Source organism: Pristiophorus japonicus, chromosome 2, assembly GCF_044704955.1.
Source record: "Pristiophorus japonicus isolate sPriJap1 chromosome 2, sPriJap1.hap1, whole genome shotgun sequence".
NCBI classification, from domain to species: domain Eukaryota; kingdom Metazoa; phylum Chordata; class Chondrichthyes; family Pristiophoridae; genus Pristiophorus; species Pristiophorus japonicus.
In genome coordinates this window covers 125,564,825-125,587,430 of record NC_091978.1, presented here as the reverse complement: position 1 = coordinate 125,587,430, position 22,606 = coordinate 125,564,825, and the positions used below count along the sequence as shown (strand labels likewise).

The window sequence follows — 22,606 nt, the reverse complement described above, 5'->3', positions numbered from 1 at the left end:
CTGCTTTTTGCCTGCCTCCTTTTTTTAAATAGGGGCATGACATTTGCAGTTTTCCAATCCGCTGGGACTGCCCCAGAATCCAGGGAATTTTGGTAGATTTACAACCAATGCATCCACTATCTCTGCAGCCATTTCTTTTAAGACCCCAGGATGTAAGCCATCAGGTCCAGGGGACTTGTACGCCTTTAGTCCCATTATTTTACGAAGTTCTACTTCATTGGTGATAGTGATTGTATTAAGTTCCTCCCTCCCTTTGCCCCTTGATTATTCACTATTGGGAAACCGATACAAAATATTTGTTCAATGTCTCTGCCATTTCCCTGTTCTCCATTATTAATTCCCCAGTCTCATCCTCTAGTGGACCAACATTTACTTTAGCCATTCTCTTCCTTTGTATGTACCTGTAGAAACTCTTACTATCTGTTTTTATATTTCGTGCTAGTTTACTTTCATAATCGATCTTCCCTCTCTTTATTGTTTTTAGTCATTCTTTGCTGGCTTTTAAAACATTTCCCAATCCTTTGGCCTCCCACTCGTCTTGACCACATTGTATGCCCTTGTTTTCAATTTGATGCCATCCCTTATTTCCTTGAAGTTATTGATGAAATCACTAAACTTTAATTATTTGATATTTTTTACGAATAATCAGCTTTTTTTGTTTTATTTGCATTAGTTTATTTAAGTAATCTATTTATTGAATGGATCTTCCCCAGCACTGCCTGGACTGCCTTTTTGGAACTGAGACTCTAAATACTAATGTTTATTGCATCATGCATCAGTATCTCATTAATGAAGTAAATATATATATTATATATATATATCGATAAATTTGTAACTGTTATGTATACAATAAAGGTTCAAACTGAGTACTGTTTAACTAAGCAAGGTACAACCTTGGCTCTGCTTTATTTCGGCCCAAAGTGCCTGACTCGCAAAATGGCTGGCCTTTTATACCTGAGCAGCACCATGTGCGTGCTGCTCAGTGGCCTCCAATGATGACGCCATCTGGTGGCAACAAACAGAATGTACATACATGACAATACTGCCCCCCCACCCCCACCCCCGAGATCTTAACACAGTCTTTCACAGGTTGAGATGGTCTGATGCTTTGCGCTCCCGGGTTGACCGTCTCAGTTCGATTCCAGCCTTTGGTGAGTGTGCGGGGTCTGTTGTGGCTGATGGCTGGATGACTGACTTGCTGGGGGTGGCAGTGGCCATGTCAGGAATTCCAATCCATTTTTATTGAACAGGTCCATAATGGAAATTCCAGGTTCACTGCTGACCCTTGAGTCCTCTGAAGACTGCTGGTAGGTTGGTTGGTCATCGATGGTTTCTTCGTCCAACTGTTCTGGCTCGTCTGTGTGCCTCAGCTTTGTCTGATTCATGTGTTTCCTGCAAGTTTGCCCATTCTTGAGTTTAATAACGAATACTCTGTTGCCCTCCTTGGCCATGACTGTACCAGCGATCCATTTGGGACCCTTATCATATTTCAACACATATACAGGGTCATTAACAGAAATCTTGTGTGACACATTTGTGCAATCGTGGTATCCTTGTTGACTTTGTCTTCTGTATTCAACATGATTATTTAAATCCGGGTGTACCAGAGATAGCTTGGTCTTAAGACCTCTTTTCATCATGAGTTCAGCAGGCTAGACCCCTGTGAGTGTGTGGGGTCTTGTCCTGTAACTCTGCAGTGTGCAGGACAAGTGTGTCTGCAGTGACCCTTGGGTTACTGTCCTCATGCTTTGCTTGATAATTTGTACTGCACGTTCAGGTTGCCCGTTGGACGCAGGTTTAAACGGTGCTGATCTTACATGTTTTATGCCATTAAGTTTCACAAACTCCTGAAACTCCTGACTGGTGAAGCACGACCCATTGTCGCTCACCACTATGTCAGACAGACCATGTGTCGCGAACATGACATTGAGATTCTCTATGGTTGCCGTGGACGTGCTGGATGACATGTTATGCATTCTGTCCACTTCGAATAAGCGTCCACCACCACTAAAAACATCTTGCCCAGGAAGGGACCTGCAAAATCTACATGGATCCTGGACCAAGGTTTGGATGGCCATGACCACAGACTCAGAGGCGATTCCACTGGTGCTTTGCTGAGCTGCATGCAAGTGTTGCACTGATGCATGCATGCTTCCAGCTCAGAATCAATTCCTGACCACCATACATGGGACCTGGCGATGGCCTTCATCATCATTTTTCCCCAGATGTGTCCTGTGTAACCCACGCTTAAACTTCTCTCGCCCTTTCTTGAGCATTACAACGCGATTGCCCCACAATACGCAATCTGCTTGAATAGACAGTTCGTCCTTGTGGCGAATGTACTGTTTGGCCTCCTTGCATATTTGCTTAGGTATGGCAGGCCAATCCTCTTTGAGGATGCAACCCATTACCACCGATAAAATCGGGTCCAGGTCTTGTCTTGTTGAGCCATGACAGGGATTCCTTCACTCTCAAAAGTATCCATGATTAACATGAAATCCGCCGGTTGTGGCATTTCCACCTCCGGTGTGGGCAACCGTAACCGGCTCAAAGCATCGACATAATTTTCTATACCAGATCTGTGGCGAATGACATAATCATAGGCAGATAATGTCAGCGCCCACCTTTGGATGTGGGATGAAGCGTTGGCATTGATACCTTTGCTCTCCGAAAACAATGAACTGAGCGGCTTGTGATCAGTCTCTAATTCGAACCTCAGATCGAACAGATATTGATGCATCTTTTTAACACCGTACACACGCTAAAGCTTCTTTTTCTGCCATGCTGTAGGCTCTTTCCGCTTTAGACAAACTTTTAGATGCATACGCGACAGGTTGAAGTTTCCCCGACTCATTGGCTTGTTGGAGTACGCAACCAATTCCATATGACAATGCGTCACAGGCCAAAACTAAATGTTTACATGGGTCATTATGTACCAGCAGCTTGTTCGAGCAAAGCAGATTGGTGGCTTTCTCGAAAGCTCTGTCTTGCAATGTGCCCCACACCCAGTTGTCGCCTTTTCTCAATAACGTGCAGTGGTTCTAGTAAGGTGCTCAATTTAGGTAGGAAGTTACCAAAGTAGTTGAGTAGACCGAGGAACGAACGCAGCTCTGTCGCATTCTGCGGCTTGATCGCATTCTTGATGGCCTTAAATTTTCACGTCAGTAGGTCTGATGCCATCAGCAGCGATTTTTCTCCCGAGGAATTTGACCTCCGGTGCCATGAAGACACATTTCAAGCTTTTCAGTCTGAGTCCCACTCTATCCAAATGCAGTCGACCCTCTTCCAGGTTGTTCAGATGTTCCTTGGAGTCGCAACCGGTGATCAGGATGTCATCTTGGAACGCGACGGTTCTGGGAACGGACTTCAGTAGACTTTCCATATTCCTCTGGAATATTGCTGCAGCCGAGCGAATTCCGAAAGGGCACCTGTTGTAAATAAACGGTCCTTTGTGTGTGTTAATGCACATAAGTCTCTTCGACATCTCGACCAACTCCTGTGTCATATAGGCCGACGTCAAGTCCAGTTTTGTGAACGACTTCCCTCCGGCAAGCGTCGCAAACAAGTCATCAGCCTTCGGTAACGGGTACTGATCTTGTTTCAAAATCCTGTTGATCGTAGCCTTGTAGTCTCCACAGATTCTGACTGTGCCATCACTTTTCAGCACAGGAACAATGGGGCTGGCCCATTCATTAAATTCGACCGGTGATATGATCCCTTCACGCTGGAGTCTGTCCAGTTCAATTTTGACTTTCACCCTCATCATATACGGCACTGCCCGAGCTTTATGATGAACGGGTCTTGCATCTGAGTCCACGTGGATCTGCACCTTGGCTCCCGTGAAGTTGCCGATACCTGGTTCGAACAGCGAGGGGAACTTGCTCAATACTTGGGCACATGTATCTTCCTCCGATGACAACGCCTTTATGTTGTTCCAGTCGCACCTGATTTTCTCCAACCCGCTCCTGCCGAGCAGTGTTGGGCCATTGCCTGGAACAATCCACAGCGGTAACTCATGAATCGCACCGTTGTATGACACATTAATTTGTGCACTGACAATCACCTTTATCAGTTCTTTGGTGTACGTGCGCAGCTTGGCGTTAAGAGGGCTCAGCCTGGGCCTCACAGTCTTAGTGTCCCACAGCTTATAAAATGCCCTCTCGTTCATGATCGATTGACTCGCCCCTGTGTCCAGTTCCATCGATACCAGTATCCCGTTAAACTTCACAATCAAAATTGACTTACTCTTGGTTATGAAGGAGTACAGTCCATACACTTCCTCCTCTGACATCTCGGATTGCGTATCTAGATCCGCGCTAGTCTGACTCTCATCCTAACCTATCCATTGGGGAAATTGATGGGATTGAAGGCCGATAAATCCCCAGGGCCTGATGGACTGCATCCCAGAGTACTTAAGGAGGTGGCCTTGGAAATAGTGGATGCATTGACAGTCATTTTCCAACATTCCATTGACTCTGGATCAGTTCCTATAGAGTGGAGGGTAGCCAATGTAACCCCACTTTTTAAAAAAGGAGGGAGAGAGAAAACAGGGAATTATAGACCGGTCAGCCTGACATCGGTAGTGGGTAAAATAATGGAATCAATTATTAAGGATGTCATAGCAGTGCATTTGGAAAGAGGTGACATGATAGGTCCAAGTCAGCATGGATTTGTGAAAGGGAAATCATGCTTGACAAATCTTCTGGAATTTTTTGAGGATGTTTCCAGTAGAGTGGACAAGGGAGAACCAGTTGATGTGGTATATTTGGACTTTCAGAAGGCGTTCGACAAGGTCCCACACAAGAGATTGATGTGCAAAGTTAAAGCACATGGGATTGGGGGTAGTGTGCTGACGTGGATTGAGAACTGGTTGTCAGACAGGAAGCAAAGAGTAGGAGTAAATGGGTACTTTTCAGAATGGCAGGTAGTGACTAGTGGGGTACCGCAAGGTTCTGTGCTGGGGCCCCAGCTGTTTACATTGTACATTAATGATTTAGATGAGGGGATTAAATGTAGTATCTCCAAATTTGCAGATGACACTAAGTTGGGTGGCAGTGTGAGCTGCGAGGAGGATGCTGTGAGGCTGCAGAGCGACTTGGATAGGTTAGGTGAGTGGGCAAATGCATGGCAGATGAAGTATAATGTGGATAAATGTGAGGTTATCCACTTTGGTGGTAAAAACAGAGAGACAGACTATTATCTGAATGGTGACAGATTAGGAAAAGGGGAGGTGCAAAGAGACCTGGGTGTCGTGGTACATCAGTCATTGAAAGTTGGCATGCAGGTGCAGCAGGCGGTTAAGAAAGCAAATGGCATGTTGGCCTTCATAGCAAGGGGATTTGAGTACAGGGGCAGGGAGGTGTTGCTACAGTTGTACAGGGCATTGGTGAGGCCACACCTGGAGTATTGTGTACAGTTTTGGTCTCCTAACCTGAGGAAGGACATTCTTGCTATTGAGGGAGTGCAGCGAAGGTTCACCAGACTGATTCCCGGGATGGCGGGACTGACCGATCAAGAAAGACTGGATCAACTGGGCTTGTATTCACTGGAGTTCAGAAGAATGAGAGGGGACCTCATAGAAACATTTAAAATTCTGACGGGGTTAGACAGGTTAGATGCAGGAAGAATGTTCCCAATGTTGGGGAAGTCCAGAACCAGAGGTCACAGTCTAAGGATAAGGGGTAAGCCATTTAGGACCGAGATGCGGAGGAACTTCTTCACCCAGAGAGTGGTGAACCTGTGGAATTCTCTACCACAGAAAGTTGTTGAGGCCAATTCACTAAATATATTCAAAAAGGAGTTAGATGAGGTCCTTACTACTAGGGGGATCAAGGGGTATGGCGAGAAAGCAGGAATGGGGTACTGAAGTTGAATGTTCAGCCATGAACTCATTGAATGGCGGTGCAGGCTAGAAGGGCCGAATGGCCTACTCCTGCACCTATTTTCTATGTTTCTATGTTTCTATCCTCCACGTGGTGTGTCGCAGCACGCTTGCTCATCTGCAGACACTTGCGCTGGAGATGCCCCACTCTCAAACAGCCTTTGCAACTATATTGCTTAAATCGGCACTGCTGGTACCGATGATTTCCCCCACAACGCCAGCACGGAGAAGTCGGATACATTCCCGCTGGGGGACCTTGGGCAGTCACAAGTTTCGCGAACGTAGCCGGACAGGCCCTGCCATGTGCCGCTCTGCCGAAAGCCGAATCAATCGCATTTACAGTACTTGCCGAGGTTCGGTTCTTCACCGCTATTTGCTTTCGACTCCTGTCCATTGTCATACATGATTGAGCGATCTGGATGGCCCTTTTTTAATCCAACTCCTCCACCGCCAGAAGTTTGCGCAGGATCACCTCGTGGTTGATACCGATAATAAAGATGTCCTGCAGCATGTCTGCCAACACTGTCCCGAACTTGCACAGTCCTGCTAGATGTCTCAGGTCGGCAACGAATTCCACCGCGTTCTGGCCCTCTGATCGAACGTGTGTATAAAACCTGTATCTAGAGATGATGATGCCGTCGTCTGGCTTGAGGTGCTCCCGTACCAATGTACACAACTCCTCCTACGTTTTCTCTGTTGGATCACTAGGCATGAGTAGATTCTTTATCAGACTGTAGATCTTTGAACCGCACACAGTGAGAAACACGGCCCAGCGCCGATCTGCATTGTCGACCCCCTTCATTTTGTTGGCCACGAAGTACTGGTTCAAACTACTCACAAAGTCTGCCCAATCTTCTCCCTCCATGAATCGCTCTAAAAATCCAATCGTGCTCATTTTGCAAACAAAGGTTCTTGTATTCTCGTCGCTCAATGTTATGTATGCAATAAAGGTTCAAACTAAGTACTGTTTAACTAAGGAAGGTACAACCTTGGCTCTGCTTTATTTCGGCCCAAAGTGCCTGACTCAAAATGGCTGGCGTTTTATACCTGAGGAGCATCATGTGAGTGCTGCTCAGTGGCCTCCAACAATGATGCCATCTGGTGGCTACAAACAGAATGTACATACATGATAGTAACAAACATAAATCTTGATCCCTGAAAATGCTGTGGTACAAATACCAGTAATTCCTTCAATCTAGAAAGCATTTATTGCGAGACCAAAAGCAAAGCATTCAGTTCTTACAAACACAGAAAGGTAACTGAGGGTAAAGAATTCCACTTGAAACAAAATAACTATGTGAGTCACAAGAGGACTAGTTCTTTAGATTGAAGGTCTTAGGATATTCAGTTCTTCATGGGAATATTTTGGTAAAAGACCAATGTAGTTGCAGCCTTGGCTCGGTGATGAGCTCTGAGTCATAAGGTCACGGGTTCAACAAGCCCTGCTCCAGAAACTTAAGCATATAATCTAGGCAGTTACTTTCGTGCAGTAGAGAGGGAGGTCCTTCTTTTGAATGAGACCTTAAACCAAGATCCTGTCTGCCCCTCATGTGACATAAAAGATTCCGTGGCATTATTTGAAGAAGACCACGGCGTTCTCCTGGTGCCCAGGCCAACATTTATCCCTCAACCAAAACACTGCTACTTCTGGGACAATGCTGTACCCGGATTGACTGTTGAGTTTACTGAAGTTGTCTAAAATATGACTACACTTCAATGTACTTAATTGGCTGTGAAGTGCTTTGAGATGTCCTAAGGATGTGAAAGACAATATATAATTACAAGTTTGTTCTTGTAGTTTAAGCAGGAACTAATTTACAGTTAATTCACACTAAAAATTAAAACATAGATACTGACCAACTCCATTTCCCTCTTTTTTTTTTAGTCAGTCTCAGGATATCGGCGTCACTGGCAAGGCCGGCATTTATTGCCCGCCCTAGTTGTCTTGAGAACATTGTAGTGTTGTAGTTATTGAATGGCTTATTAAATAAGGGGAAGAAAATAGTATTGAAAATATGGTCAAAAATATACCAGAAAGGTCCTTGTAAAACACTATTTGTGTTATGAGATTTCCAGACCTTGACTCTCAAGATTTTCATGTTGCTTTTCATGCATTCTTGTTTGAGACATTCACTGCAGCAATGTAACCTGTAAAAATGTTTTGCTTATGGGACAGCATTCCAGTAATGGAGGAGCATATATCGCTGAGTCATGTCTTTTTTTTTGTCATGCATGATCTATGTATTTTACATTGTGACTTCACACCAATATGTAATTGCAATTCAGATATGGTACACATTGTGAAACAAATCTTAGTTTATTTTGGGCTCAATTAGAAATACAGGTTGGATCGCTCTTATCTGGCACCACCCCTCGTCCAACATGATTCTGGTGGCCAGGGGCGCATGCGCAGCACGTGGCCGACCTCCACCCCGACTCTGGGGCCATGCTGACACTCAGCCTAGCGGGGGTCATGACGACACTGAGCCCACCGGGGCCTGTGCCGACACTCAGCCCGCCGACACTTGGCCCGCCGGGGGCTGCGCTGACATTTTGGGGCCGCCCGGGGCACCGACCTCCTTCTCCCCCTGCGCCCCCCCGCCTCTCCCCGCCGCCCTTGGACTGACCTCCCTTTATCCAGCAAAATCCCTTATTTGGCACAGGCCAGGTCCCCAGGGTGCCAGATAAGGTAGGTTCAACCTGTATACATATTCGTTGCTGTCAGTCTCAAGCTAATCCTTTAGCTGTTTTTAAAAATATTAAAACTTGTATTGTGTGCTGAATTTACTGTAGAGAGATTCATATATAGTGCCTCCTTTTGACCAACTAGTTTGATAAATTGTATTTACTTATTATTTAATTGGATTTTATTGTTAATGCTAATTGTCAGTAGCTAGACCCCCAAAAAATTTAGCTGGTGTAGCACAGTTGAGCAGTTTGGAGAACGAGGCTGGAGCTGTGGGCAAATTTTAAAAAGCCAGACTTCGTGGGACAGTCAGAGGAGCAGTTTGGAGCACGAGGCTGAAGCTGTGGGCAAATCATAAAAAGCTAGCAGCAGCAGAATCAACAACGGTCTCGAGAGGGTGATAAAACCAAAATTAGACGTCATCAGAATGAAAGTAGATGATTGGTGGCAGCTCTTGGAGCGTGGTAGTGCCTAGTGGAGGGGTCGGGAGCGGGAGAAGCAGAGGCCGGGACAGGCGAGGAGAGGAGAGGACAGACGAGGTGGAGAGGTCGGAGCCCAGAGGTGGAGCAGCTTGGACAAGACCAAAGGAAGGCGCAGCATGGGCCAATAGCGAGACTGTGAGGTCGTAAGGCTCACATTGCGTACTATGAATTCCACGTAGAGAGAAGTCCTGTGGGAAGGAGGAAGGAAGGACGGTAGGAGCATGTTTGAGTTTGTGCATATGTATTGGCATATGCGGCGGAGCCTGGTCTCCAGTTGTCTTGGATCCCCTTGCCACTGGACCCAAGACCTTGTTCCGTCAAACCGGTGTGATGGTCACCCCGCGTTAAAAGAATTCACACACAGGCATCTTCCACCATTTAAAATGAGATCATCAGTCACCTGAGTACTCATTTTTAGTGTGGGAGTAAGTCATCCTCAACCACGAGGGACTATCTATGATGATGATGGTGCTGTTTACATATGTAAATTATTTTAATATTTTTAAGTATTATCCCACCCCATGTTCCTTCTCCCTGTTGTGAAGCACCTTCTCTGACTAAGATTTCTGCTATTGGTTCACTGGAACCAGCTGACAGACTCATAGAAACATAGAAAATAGGTGCAGGAGTAGGCCATTCGGTCCTTTGAGCCTGCACCACCATTCAATAAGATCATGGCTGATCATTCCCTCAGTACCCCTTTCCTGTTTTCTCTCCATACCCCTTGATCCCCTTAGCCATAAGGGCCATATCTAACACCTTCTTGAATATATCCAATGAACTGGCATCAACAACTCTCTGCGGCAGGGAATTCCACAGGTTAACAACTCTCTGAGTGAAGAAGTTTCTCCTCATCTCAGTCCTAAATGGCCTACCCCTTATCCTAAGACTATGTCCCCTGGTTCTGGACTTCCCCAACATCGGGAACATTCTACCCGCATCTAACCTGTCCCGTCCGGTCAGAATCTTATATGTTTCTATGAGATCCCCTCTCGTCCTTCTAAATTCCAATGTATAAAGGCCCAGTTGATCCAGTCTCTCCTCATATGTCAGTCCAACCATCCCGGGAATCAGTATGGTGAACCTTCGCGGCACTCCCTCAATAGCAAGAACGTCCTTCCTCAGATTAGGAGACCAAAACTGAACACAATATTCCAGGTGAGGCCTCACCAAGGCCCTGTACAACTGCAGCAAGACCTCCCTGCTTCGATACTCAAATCCTCTAGCTATGAAGGCCAACATACCATTTGCCTTCTTCACCGCCTGCTGTACCTGTATGCCAACTTTCAATGACTGATGAACCATGACACCCAGGTCTCGTTGCATCTCCCCTTTTCCTAATCTGCCACCATTCAGATAATATTCTGTCTTCGCGTTTTTGCCCCCAAAGTGGATAACCTCACATTTATCCACATGAAACTGCATCTGCCATGCATTTGCCCACTCACCTAACCTGTCCAAGTCACCCTACAGCCTCCTAGCATCCCCCTCACAGCTCACACCGCCACCCAGTTCAGTATCATCTGCAAACTTGGAGATATTACACTCAATTCCTTCATCCAAATCATTGATGTATATTGTAAATAGCTGGGGTCCCAGCACTGAGCCCTGCGGCACTCCACTGGTCACTGCCTGCCATTCTGAAAAGGACCCGTTTATTCCGACTCTCTGCTTCCTGTCTCTATCCACGTCAGTATATTACCCCCAATACCATGTGCTTTGATTTTGCACACCAATCTCTTGTGTGGGACCTTGTCAAAAGTCTTTCGAAAGTCCAAATACACCACATCCACTGGTTCTCCCTTGTCCACTCTACTAGTTACATCCTCAAAAAATTCCAGAAGATTTGTCAAGCATGATTTCCCCTTCATGAATCCATGCTGACTTGGACCGATCCTGTCACTGCTTTCCAAATGCACTGCTGTTTCATCCTTAATAATTGATTCCAACATTTTCCCCACTACTGATGTCAGGCTAACCAGTCTATAATTACCCGCTTTCTCTCTCTCTTCCTTTTTAAAAAGTGGTGTTACATTAGCTACCCTCCAGTCCATAGGAACTGATCCAAAGTCGATAGACTGTCTGAAAATGATCACCAATGCACCCACTATTTGTAGGGCCACTTCCTTAAGTACTCTGGGATGCAGGCTATCAGGCCCCGGGGATTTATCGGCCTTCAATCCCATCAATTTCCCTAACACAATTTCCTGCCTAATAAGGATATCCTTCAGTTCCTCCTTCTCACTAGACCCACTGTCCCCTAGTACTTCCGGAAGGTTATTTGTGTCTTCCTTCGTGAAGAGAGAACCAAAGTATTTGTTCAGTTGGTCTGCCATTTCTTTGTTCCCCATTATAAATTCACCCGAATCCGACTGCAAGGAACCTACGTTTCTCTTCACATATTTATAGAAGCTTTTGCAGTCAGTTTTTATGTTCCTGGCAAACTTCTTCACTCTATTTTCCCCCTCTTAATTAAACCCTTTGTCCTCCTCTGCTGAATTCTAAATTTCTCCCAATCCTCAGGTTTGTTGCTTTTTCTGGCCAATTTATATGCCTCTTCCTTGGATTTAACACTATCCTTAATTTCCCTTGTTAGCCACAGTTGAGCCACCTTCCCCGTTTTATTTTTACTCCAGACAGGGATGTACAATTGCTGAAGTTCATCCATGTGATCTTTAAATGTTTGCCATTGTCTATCCACCGTCAACCTTTAAGTATCATTTGCCAGTCTATTCTAGCCAATTCACGCCTCAAACCATCGAAGTTTCCTTTCCTTAAGTTCAGGACCCTAGTTTCTGAATTAACTGTGTCACTCTCCATCTTAATGAAGAATTCGACCATATTATGGTCACTCTTCCCCAAGAGTCCTCGCACAACAAGATTGCTAATTAGTCCTTTATCATTCCACATCACCCAGTCTAGGATGGCCAGCTCCTTAGTTGGTTCCTCGAAAACCATCCCTAATACACTCCAGGATATCCTCCTCCACCGCATTTCTACCAGTTTGGTTAGCTCAATCAATATGTAGATTAAAGTCACCCATGATAACTGCTGTATCTTTAATGCATGCATCCCTAATTTCTTGTTTGATGCTGTCCCCAACCTTACTACTACTGTTTGGTGGTCTGTACACAACTCCCACTAGCGTTTTCTGCCCTTTGGTATTCCGCAGCTCCACCCATACCAATTCCACATCATCCAAGCTAATGTCCTTTCTTACTATTGCATTAATTTCTTCTTTAACCAGCAATGCCACCCCGCCTCCTTTTCCTTTCTGTCTACCCTTCCTACGTGTTGAATACCCTTGGATGTTGAGTTCTCAGCCTTGGTCACCCTGGAGCCATGTCTCCGTGATGCCAATTACATCATACCCGTTAACTGCTATCTGCGCAGTTAATTCGTGCACCTTATTCCGAATACTCCTTGCATTGAGGCACAGAGCCTTCAGGCTTGTCTTTCTAACACACTTTGCCCCTTTAGAATTTTGCTGTAATGTGGCCCTTTTTTTCTTTTTGCCTTGGGTTTCTCTGCCCTCCACTTTTACTTTTCTTCTTTCTATCTTTTGCTTCTGCCCCCATTCTACTTCCCTCTGTCTCTCTGAATAGGTTCTCATCCCCCTGCGATATTAGTTTAATACCTCCCCAATAGCACTAGCAAACACTTCCCCGAGGACATTGGTTCCGGTCTTTCTCTCTAATTGAGGAAATCCTTGGCCTCTGGTTGGCATGAGCTGAGATCAATGACTTGTCATGTGGGGAATTTGCGGGCATAAACACACATACTGCTTTATGGGCAAAACATTGTGGTGTCTTCGTTTTATAAATATTGAAACATTGAGCTCCTGGATTTGCATGGCATAGTTTGGAACTGAGCCACACAAACCCGGAAAGTCTCGGGTTTGATTCTGATTTGTGTAGAGTCACCTGATCTCAGTTAGCATTGAGGGTCTGCAATTGGTTTCAGAATCATCCAGGCTAAAGAGAGGAAAATGAGTCAGGGTTACCATATCTGATCACTTTCCACTGGAAAACAGATGTGTATAGATATCTGGTGAAAAAAGGATTCGGTTTGATTGTATTGCCTCTCCAGTACTCACCATCATGGCTCATCATCATAGGCAGTCCCTCGGAATTGAGGAAGACTTGCTTCCATTCTAAAAATGAGTCCTTAGGTGGCTGAACTGTCCAATACGAGAACCACAGTCCCTGTCACAGGTGGGACAGATAGTCGTTGAGGAAAAGGATGGATGGGACAGGTTTGCCGCACACTCTTTCCGCTGCCTGCGCTTGATTTTTGCATGCTCTCAGCGATAAGCTTCGAGGTGCTCAGCGCCCTCCCGGATGCACTTCCTCCACCTAGGGCAATCTTTGGCCAGGGACTCCCAGGTGTCAGTGGGGATGTTGCACTTTATCAGGGCGGCTTTGAGGATGTCCTTGTAACGGTTCCTCTGCCCACCTTTGGCTCATTTGCCGTGAAGGAGTTCCGAGTAGGGCGCTTGCTTTGGGAGTCTTATTTCTGGCTTGCAAACAATGTGGCCTGCCCAGCGGAGCTGATCAAGTGTGGTCAGTGCTTCAATGCTGGGGATGTTGGCCTGGTCGAGGACGCTAACCTTGGTGTGTCTGTCTTCCCAGGGGATTTGTCGGATCTTGTGGAGACATCTTTGGTGATATTTCTCCAGCAACTTGAGGTGTCTACTGTACATGATCTCTGAGCCATACAGGAGGGCGGGTATTACTACAACCCTGTAGACCATGAGCTTAGTGGCAGTTTGGAGGGCCTGGTCTTCAAACACTCTTTTCCTCAGGCGACCGAAGGCTGCACTGGCGCAATGGAGGCAGTGTTGTTTCTCATCGTCGATGCCTACTCTTGTTGATAGGAGGCTCCCGAGATATGGGAAGTGGTCCACGGTGTCCAGGGCCGCGCCGTGGATCTTGATGACTGGAGGGCAGTGCTGTGCGGTGAGGACAGGCTGGTGAAGGACCTTTGTCTTACGTATGTTTAGTGTAAGGCCCATGCTTTCGTACGCCTCAGTAAATACGCCGACTATGCCCTGGAGTGCGGCCTCTGTATGTGCGTGCAGACGCAGACGTCGTCCACGTACTGTAGCTCGACGACAGAGGTTGGGGTGGTCTTGGATCTGGCCTGGAGACAGCGCAGGTTGAACAGGTTCCCACTGATTCTGTAGTTTAGTTCCACTCCAGCGGGGAGCTTATTGCGCTGTAAATGTGTGTTAAGTACTGCAGGGAACTGTATTGCAATGTGAGTCAGTGCCTTCAGGAGAGAACATTAGGGAGGGGCGGAGGGTTAAATATATGGATGCAAACAAAATGATCAGTATCAACCAAATTAATTATTACTGTGAGAAATTATCCCAGGGTAGTTTCAGGACAATCCATTTGTAATATTTTTTTTCAGGTGTACCCTAAATAAGAGAATAACTTTTCATCCAGTTGAACCAGAAACACAACCATAATTTTAAAAACAAACTGACAATTTTACTTCCTTCTATATTCTTCCCCTTCAAAGTAGGTCTCTACATCTGTCAAATAGTCAGGCCAATAAGTATTTCTGTGAATTGGTTGGTTAACTACCAAGAGTTAGTGTTGTGGGAAGACACTCGTGAAATATGATCTGTTATTTTTTGTGTTCATTTTTATGCTATGTTCGAATCAATGTTTTTACAAAGTTTTATTTCCTACATGTCTGTTTTCATAGACTGCTCTAGATGAGGAATGAAGCTCCCTGTAGGAAAATGTGTAAATATTGGTGAAGACTGGGTTCCACACCTTAGTTTCTCCAGTTGAGAATAGAAAGCAAGGGGTGGAAATTAATCAGCTGGGCCCTGAATGTGGAACAGAGCACTAAGGGAGGTGTTTCTGACGGGTTTAGACAGGTTAGATGCAGGAAGAATGCTCCCAATGTTGGGGAAGTCCAGAACCAGGGGTCACAGCCTAAGGATAAGGGGTAAGCCATTTAGGACCGAGATGAGGAGAAACTTTTTCACCCAGAGAGTGGTGAACCTGTGGAATTCTCTACCACAGGAAGTTGTTGAGACCAATTCGCTAAATATATTCAAAAAGGAGTGAGATGTAGTCCTTACTACTAGGGGAATCAAGGGGCATGGCGAGAAAGCAAGAATGGGGTACTGAAGTTGCATGTTCAGCCATGAACTCAATGAATGGCGGTGCAGGCTCGAAGGGCCGAATGGCCTACTGCTGCACCTATTTTCTATGTTTCTATGTTTCTACACCTCTTGGGGCACCAGGCCGGCTGAGCAACTGAAAATCCAAAGCCTCGGAGCGCCCTAAGAGAGGCCTCCCTGGTGGGGTGAAGAAAATTGGCAAAAGAAAAGCACCAAAAACATTCCCAATACCTTACTGATGCCACATCAACATAAATCGCAAAATTTTTTAAAAAAACAATCACACTTACTTCAGGTAGACATTCCTTCCCTCACTGCGGCCAGTACAGCTCGGACCGCCAGCTTTCCCAGGCGGTCCCACTAGGATGCACTATGATAATTTTCGCCATTTGTTTACTGGACTTTGGGTCAAGATGTGGAGAAGGTCTCCAACGGCTGCCTGTTGGAGGGGCCAAGACATTCTGGTGTAGGATACGCATGTATCATTTTATTTGACCTTTGTGTAGATAATTGCTTGTGGCCAGCTCAAAAGAAAGTAAAATGGGTGGTTTGCGCAATTTTCTGTGATCTCTGCTTTGGTCTCTTATTCCATTTTCAAGCAATCAGAGATTGGTGGGTCTTGGAAATAAGAGTAATTGTACCAGAAGACTGGCTATATGACAGACAGGCTAAAGTATGTTGTCTTTGAACAGGTAGCCCAGCTATATTTCCTTCTCAAGATACAATTTTGAAGTGATTAACTAGAAGAGATGAATACTGGATGGCACATTGGGCAAGGTCTTTCACCTCTAATCTGGGTTCAGTTGCAGACTGAATGGGTTCAAAGCAGCCCAGTTCTTTTTGGACATGGGTTCATAGAAAAAAAACTGTTCTAAATTGGCAATCTCCTGTGCGGCCAAAAGTAAAGGAAGGATGTTTGCAACTCTCTGCTGTGGTTCAGTGGATAGCACACTCGCCTCTGAGTCAGAAGGTTGTGGGTTTAAATTCCACACCAGGGACTTGTGCACATAAATCTAGGCTGACAGTCCAGTGCAGTGCTGAGGGAGTGCTGCACTGTTGGAGGTGCTGCCTTTCGGATGAGACGTTAAACTGAGGCCTGCTATCTCAGGTGGACATAAAAGATCCCAGAAGAAGAGCTGGGGAGTTACCCCCGGTTGCCTGGCCAATATTTATCCCTCAATCAACATAACAAAAACAGATTTTTGGTCATTATTTCATTGCTGTTTGTGGGAGCTTGCTGTGTGTAAATTGGCTGCCACATTTCCCACATTACAACAGTAACTACACTCCAAAGGTACTTCATTGGCTCTAAAGTGCTTTGAGATGTCCGGTGGTCGTGAAAGGCGCTATATAAATGCAAGTCTCTCTTTCTTTTCCTGTCATGGAGCTTCACTAACATGGCAGCGAAGATGGGGATACAGCACATCTTTGTGGTGCCCCACTGGTTACAGCCGGCCAACCTGAAAATGACCCGTTTATTCATACTCCCTGTTGTCTGTCAGTTAACCAATCCTCAATCCATGCTAATATATTACCCACATCCCATGAGCCCTAATTTTGTGTAATTGACCTCTTGTTATAACCTCATTGAATGCTTTCTGAAATTCCAAATATACCACATTCACTGGTTCCCCCTTATCTACCCTGCTGGTTACAACCTCAAAAAAACTCTTGGATTCATAAATCTGTGATGACTATGTCCAATCACATTATGACGTTCTAAGTGCCCTGTTACCATGTCCCTAATAATAGATTGTAGCAATTTCCCTACTGCTGATGTCAGGCTAACTGGTCTATAGTTCCCTATTTTCTTTCTCCCTCCTTTCTTGACTGGCGGGGTTACATTTGCTACCTTCCAATCCGTGGGAACCGTTCTAGAATCTAGGGAATTCTAGAAGATCAAAACCAATGCATCCACTATCTCTGTAGCCTCCTCTTTTAAAACCGTAGGATGTAGGCCATCAGTTTTGGGTTGAGGCACATTCTTGGGACAGAGTGCAGGGAAGTTTACTCTGTATATGTGTGCTTGATGCTGGCACTAGGTACCTAAAATAGAAAGTGTTCCATTCCCAGCATTAAAATCCCTCATTTTGATAATAAAATGCACACATTTTTTTTTTTAAATGAATTGGGCCAGATTAATTGAAAGGGGTGCACTGATCCCAGAAGAGATCGCACGGGGTAGCCTGGAGGAGGAATTCATAGAATGCATACGGGATTGTTTCTTAGAACAGTATGTAACAGAACCTACAAGGGAGCAAGCTATCTTAGATCTGGTCCTGTGTAATGAGACAGGAAAAATAAACGATCTCCTAGTAAAAGATCCTCTCGGAATGAGTGATCACAGTATGGTTGAATTTGTAATACAGATTGAGGGTGAGGAAGTAGTGTCAGAAACGAGCGTACTATGCTTCAACAAAGGGGACTACAGTGGGATGAGGGCAGAGTTGGCTAAAGTAGACTGGAAACACAGACAAACGGTGGCACAATTGAGGAACAGTGGAGGACTTTTAAGGAGCTCTTTCATAGTGCGCAACAAAAATATATTCCAGTGAAAAAGAAGGGCGGTAAGAGAAGGGATAACCAGCCGTGGATAACCAAGGAAATAAAGGAGAGTATCAAATCAAAGACCAATGCGTATAAGGTGGCCAAGGTTAGTGAGAAACTAGAGGATTGGGAAAATTTTAAACAACAGCAAAGAATGACTAAAAAAGCAATAAAGAAAGGAAAGATAGATTACGAAGGTAAACTTGCGCAAAACATAAAAACAGATAGTAAAAGCTTTAATAGATATATAAAACGGAAAAGAGTGACTAAAGTAAATGTTGGTCCCTTAGAAGATGAGAAGGGGGATTTAATAATGGGAAATGTGGAAATGGCTAAGACCTTAAACAATTATTTTGCTTCGGTCTTCACAGTGGAAGACACAAAAACTATGCCAAAAATTGCTGGTCACAGGAATGTGGGAAGGGAGGACCTTGAGACTATCACTAGGGGGTAGTGCTGGACAGGCTAATGGGACTCAAGGTCGACAAGTCCCCTGGTCCTGATGAAATGCATCCCAGGGTATTAAAAGAGATGGCGGAAGTTATAGCAGATGCATTCGTTATAATCTACCAAAATTCTCTGGACTCTGGGGAGGTACCAGCGGATTGGAAAGCAGCTAATGTAACGCCTCTGTTTAAAAAAGGGGGCAGACAAAAGGCAGGTAACTATAGGCCGGTTAGTTTAACATCTGTAGTGGGGAAAATGCTTGAAACTATCATTAAGGAAGAAATAGCGGGACATCTGGATAGGAATAGTGCAATCAAGCAGACGCAGCATGGATTCATGAAGGGGAAATCATGTTTAACTAATTTACTGGAATTCTTTGAGGATATAACGAGCATGGTGGATAGAGGTGTACCGATGGATGTGGTGTATTTAGATTTCCAAAAGGCATTCGATAAGGTGCCACACAAAAGGTTACTGCAGAAGATAAAGGTACGCGGGGTCAGAGGAAATGTATTAGCATAGATAGAGAGTTGGCTGGCGAACAGAAAGCAGAGAGTCGGGATAAATGGGTCCTTTTCGGGTTGGAAATCGGTGGTTAGTGGTGTGCCACAGGGATCGGTGGGACCACAACTGTTTACAATATACATAGATGACCTGGAAGAGGGGACAGAGTGTAGTGTAACAAAATTTGCAGATGACATTAAGATTAGTGGGAAAGCGGGTTGTGTAGAGGACTCAGAGAGTCTGCAAAGAGATTTGGATAGGTTAAGCGAATGGGCTAAGGTTTGGCAGATGGAATACAATGTCGGAAAATGTGAGGTCATCCACCTTGGGAAAAAAAACAGTAAAAGGGAATATTATTTGAATGGGGAGAAATTACAACTTGCTGAGGTGCAGAGGGACCTGGGGGTCCTTGTGCATGAATCCCAAAAAGTTAGTTTGCAGGTGCAACAGATAATCAGGAAGGTGAATGGAATGTTGGCCTTCATTGCGAGAGGGATGGAGTACAAAAGCAGGGAGGTCCTGCTGTAACTGTATAGGGTATTGGTAAGGCCGCACCTGGAGTACTGCGTGCAGTTTTGGTCACCTTACTTAAGGAAGGATATACTGGCTTTGGAGGGGGTACAGAGACGATTCACTAGGCTGATTCCGGAGATGAGGGGGTTACCTTATGATGATAGATTGAGTAGACTGGGTCTTTATTCGTTGGAATTCAGAAGGATGAGGGGTGATCTTATAGAAACATTTAAAATAATGAAAGGGATAGACAAGATAGAGGCAGAGAGGTTGTTTCCACTGGTCAGGGAGACTAGAACTAGGGGGCACAGCCTCAAAATACGGGGGAGCCAATTTAAACCGAGTTGAGAAGGAATTTCTTCTCCCAGAGGTTTGTGAATCTGTGGAATTCTCTGCCCAAGGAAGCAGTTGAGGCTAGCTCATTGAATGTATTCAAGTCACAGATAGATAGATTTTTTAACCAATAAGGGAATTAAGGGTTACAGGGAGAGGGCGGGTAAGTGGAGCTGAGTCCACGGCCAGATCAGCCATGATCTTATTGAATGGCGGAGCAGGTTCGAGGGGCTAGATGGCCTACTCCTGTTCCTAATTCTTATGTTCTTATGTAAGAGATCTGATCTGGTTCCTTAAAGATGTGTTATGTTACATGCAGCTATTGCATCCTTGGGAGGATATTGGTTTTGAGATGCAGTCTCTCCTTTGATTGGCATGAGTTTATCTAAGGTCAAGTATTTTCAGATTTTTGAGGTGATGAGGGAATGCCTAGACATGAAGGAATGCTTCCCCCATCTCTCCCTATACCCTTCTGGTAATTCTACTATGAGATGGCATCAATAGGGATGTCTTTTTGCTTAGTTGCATCTGAGAAAAATGGCAATTTTTGTAAAGGAGGAGGAAGGAGAGAAATTTTTATTTTTATTTATATAATATATACAACCCTTTGAACTATTGTAATTCACCATCATCTGAGTAAATTTCATTCTGCAAAAACAAATTAATATTTCAGTAGTATCTAATCAGAATTTATATTTAGAAAGGTCTAAACTACTTAATATGTATTTTGTTGGGTAAATAATAAATTTGAACAATTTGAAGTCATGAAACATGAATTTCTGCTGACTAATTTTCCTTTCTTTTTGCAGTCTGAAACTAGAACACCTCAGAATTGCGTCTTCCAGGATGAATGGAGCAGCAGTGATGATGAAAACTGAATTTTGGTTTACTCTTTTTTTTTTAGGGCAAAAAACTGTTTCAAATATGTGTGTACACCTGTAGAATAGTTCAAAACTGTTCAAACATTGAATACTGCTACTTTGCTAAAATTTACAGCTCAGCTGAAGCATCTTGGATAGGTAAATGCACCATCTGTTATGGTACTAAGCTATACAGACCCAGATTGATCACATGAGAGGTAGCTGACTTCAGCCAAGGGAGCTGTTAGAGTGCTACAATCAGTCTCTGTTCCTGACCTAGGAAGAGGGGGAAAAAAACATCAGGCTTGTTTCCAACTATTGACCACTATCCAGTTACCCCTGCTGGAAAGTGCCTTTGTTTGGATCATTATCGGCTCACAGTCAGATAGCCTGCTGACGGTCACTGCCTAGGTTCATTTACAAAGAATGGTTGCTTGAGGTACTGGAAGGTCTGCCAGCACTGGCAGAATAGTACAGAAGCAGGAACTGATTCCTTCTGGGCACAAAGGGAGACGGAAATATAAAATTGTTCTTAATTAACTATGAAGATTTAAAATACAAAAGAAATCCTATATAATATTTAGTATGTCACACTGATTTATTTCCAATGTTTACATTTTTGAGGATGGATAATCTTTCATAATTGAACTGACTTCTTAACCCAGGAATAACAAGACATTTCCAGGTTGAATGATTCTTGGTATAAATTAATACCTACTTATCACTCCCAGGTAGTTCCTGTCCCCAAATGCATATGCACTCACATTCATATGCCTGATCTACAATTCAAATAACTGGAATTTATTTTGCTTTGATACAACTAATTTGCATTCAGATTATGGGTAAGATCACTTGATATTGATGGATAAACCTGAGTATCAAACTGCAGACTACTGTAGTTAGTGATTGTACAGTGGTGTATACCTGACTTTGCTGGTCAGCTTGTTTATTTCCATTTTGTTTAGGTTACATTCTGCTGCAGCTGCCTGAAGATTTTTCTAAGTGTGTGTGATGAAGGCTCGTAAATATACTCTTAAGTTTGACCTTTAAAGAAGAAATATTGAAAAGTTGAATTGCTGTAAATTATTCGACCAGTAGAGTATAAAACATGTAAAAGATTGTTCTATATATTGACAAATTGAAGCATTTGTTTTGAACAGAAGACATTTTTAATTCGAAAGGTTGGAAGATTGAGTACTGGGATTAAATTTAAATGTTGGATTTGTGCATTTTAAGTGCATTCTGTTAAATACCATTTAGGCTACTGGACATGCTTTTTGGAAGACAACACTTTGTTCATTTAATAAACACAAATTAAAAAGCTTATTTTACTTATGAGTTCCTTCTTAATTTATATTTACATGAAGAAATATATTACAACAGGAGAATGTAACAGTATACAATGCTTAAACAGAACTGCATATTTTAATGATATAATAGCAGGCATTGAATTCATTTGTAAGTTACAACAGTGGGTGGAATGTTGCATGGTTTTAAGTTTCAGCAGTTTCCAAAGCAGAAATTTGATTATGTCACTATATTATGTTAGGCTGGGACGAGGAAGGATCCCTAGTCTGCTGATTTAGCTGCGATGCAATTCTAACTTGCCTCAATGCCCCTTGGGAAGGATAGACAAAATGTGGAAAAGTGACCAGGATTCCTCCTACTGATCATTATTCAGTGAACCTGTTAAAAAGTGCCAGGGTTTGACTCTTCTTGTATAAACTACATATGTTAGTGTACCCTGAGGAGTTCAAATATTTGCTAACCCTTTCACATACATTCATCATCATCATAGGCAGTCCCTCAGAATCTAGGAAGACTTGCTTCCACTCTTAACATAAGTTTTTAGGTGGCTGCACAGTCCAATACGAGAACCACAATTTCTGCCACAGGTGGGGCAGATAGTCGTTGAAGGAAAGGATGGGTGGGACAGGTTTGCCGCACGCTCTTTCCGCTGTCTGCGTTTGATTTCTGCATGCTCTCGGCGACAAGACTCGAGGTGCTCTGCGCCCTCCCGGATGCATTTCCTCCACTTAGGGTGGTCTTTAGCCAGGGACTCCCAGGTGTCAGTGGGGATGTTGCACTTTATCAGGGAGGCTTTGAGGGTGTCCTTGTAATGTTTCTGCTGCCCACCTTTGGCTCGTTTGCCGTGAAGGAGTTCTGAGTAGAGCGCTTGCTTTGGGAGTCTCGTGTCTGGCATGCGAACAA

General features: G+C 44.3%; 1 protein-coding gene across 2 annotated transcripts in view; it reads left to right on the top strand.

The window, feature by feature from the left end:
* ercc8 (excision repair cross-complementation group 8) overlaps nucleotides 1-21,726 on the top strand; it is a 93,285-nt gene extending 71,559 nt beyond the window's left edge. For both annotated transcript variants that reach the window (XM_070869232.1, XM_070869229.1), the window contains one exon: nucleotides 20,345-21,726. In XM_070869232.1, the coding sequence (XP_070725333.1) occupies nucleotides 20,345-20,413 (69 nt within the window). In that variant the 3' untranslated portion in view covers nucleotides 20,414-21,726. The remainder of the gene's footprint in view (nucleotides 1-20,344) is intronic.
* The last annotated feature ends 880 nt before the right edge of the window (nucleotides 21,727-22,606 follow it).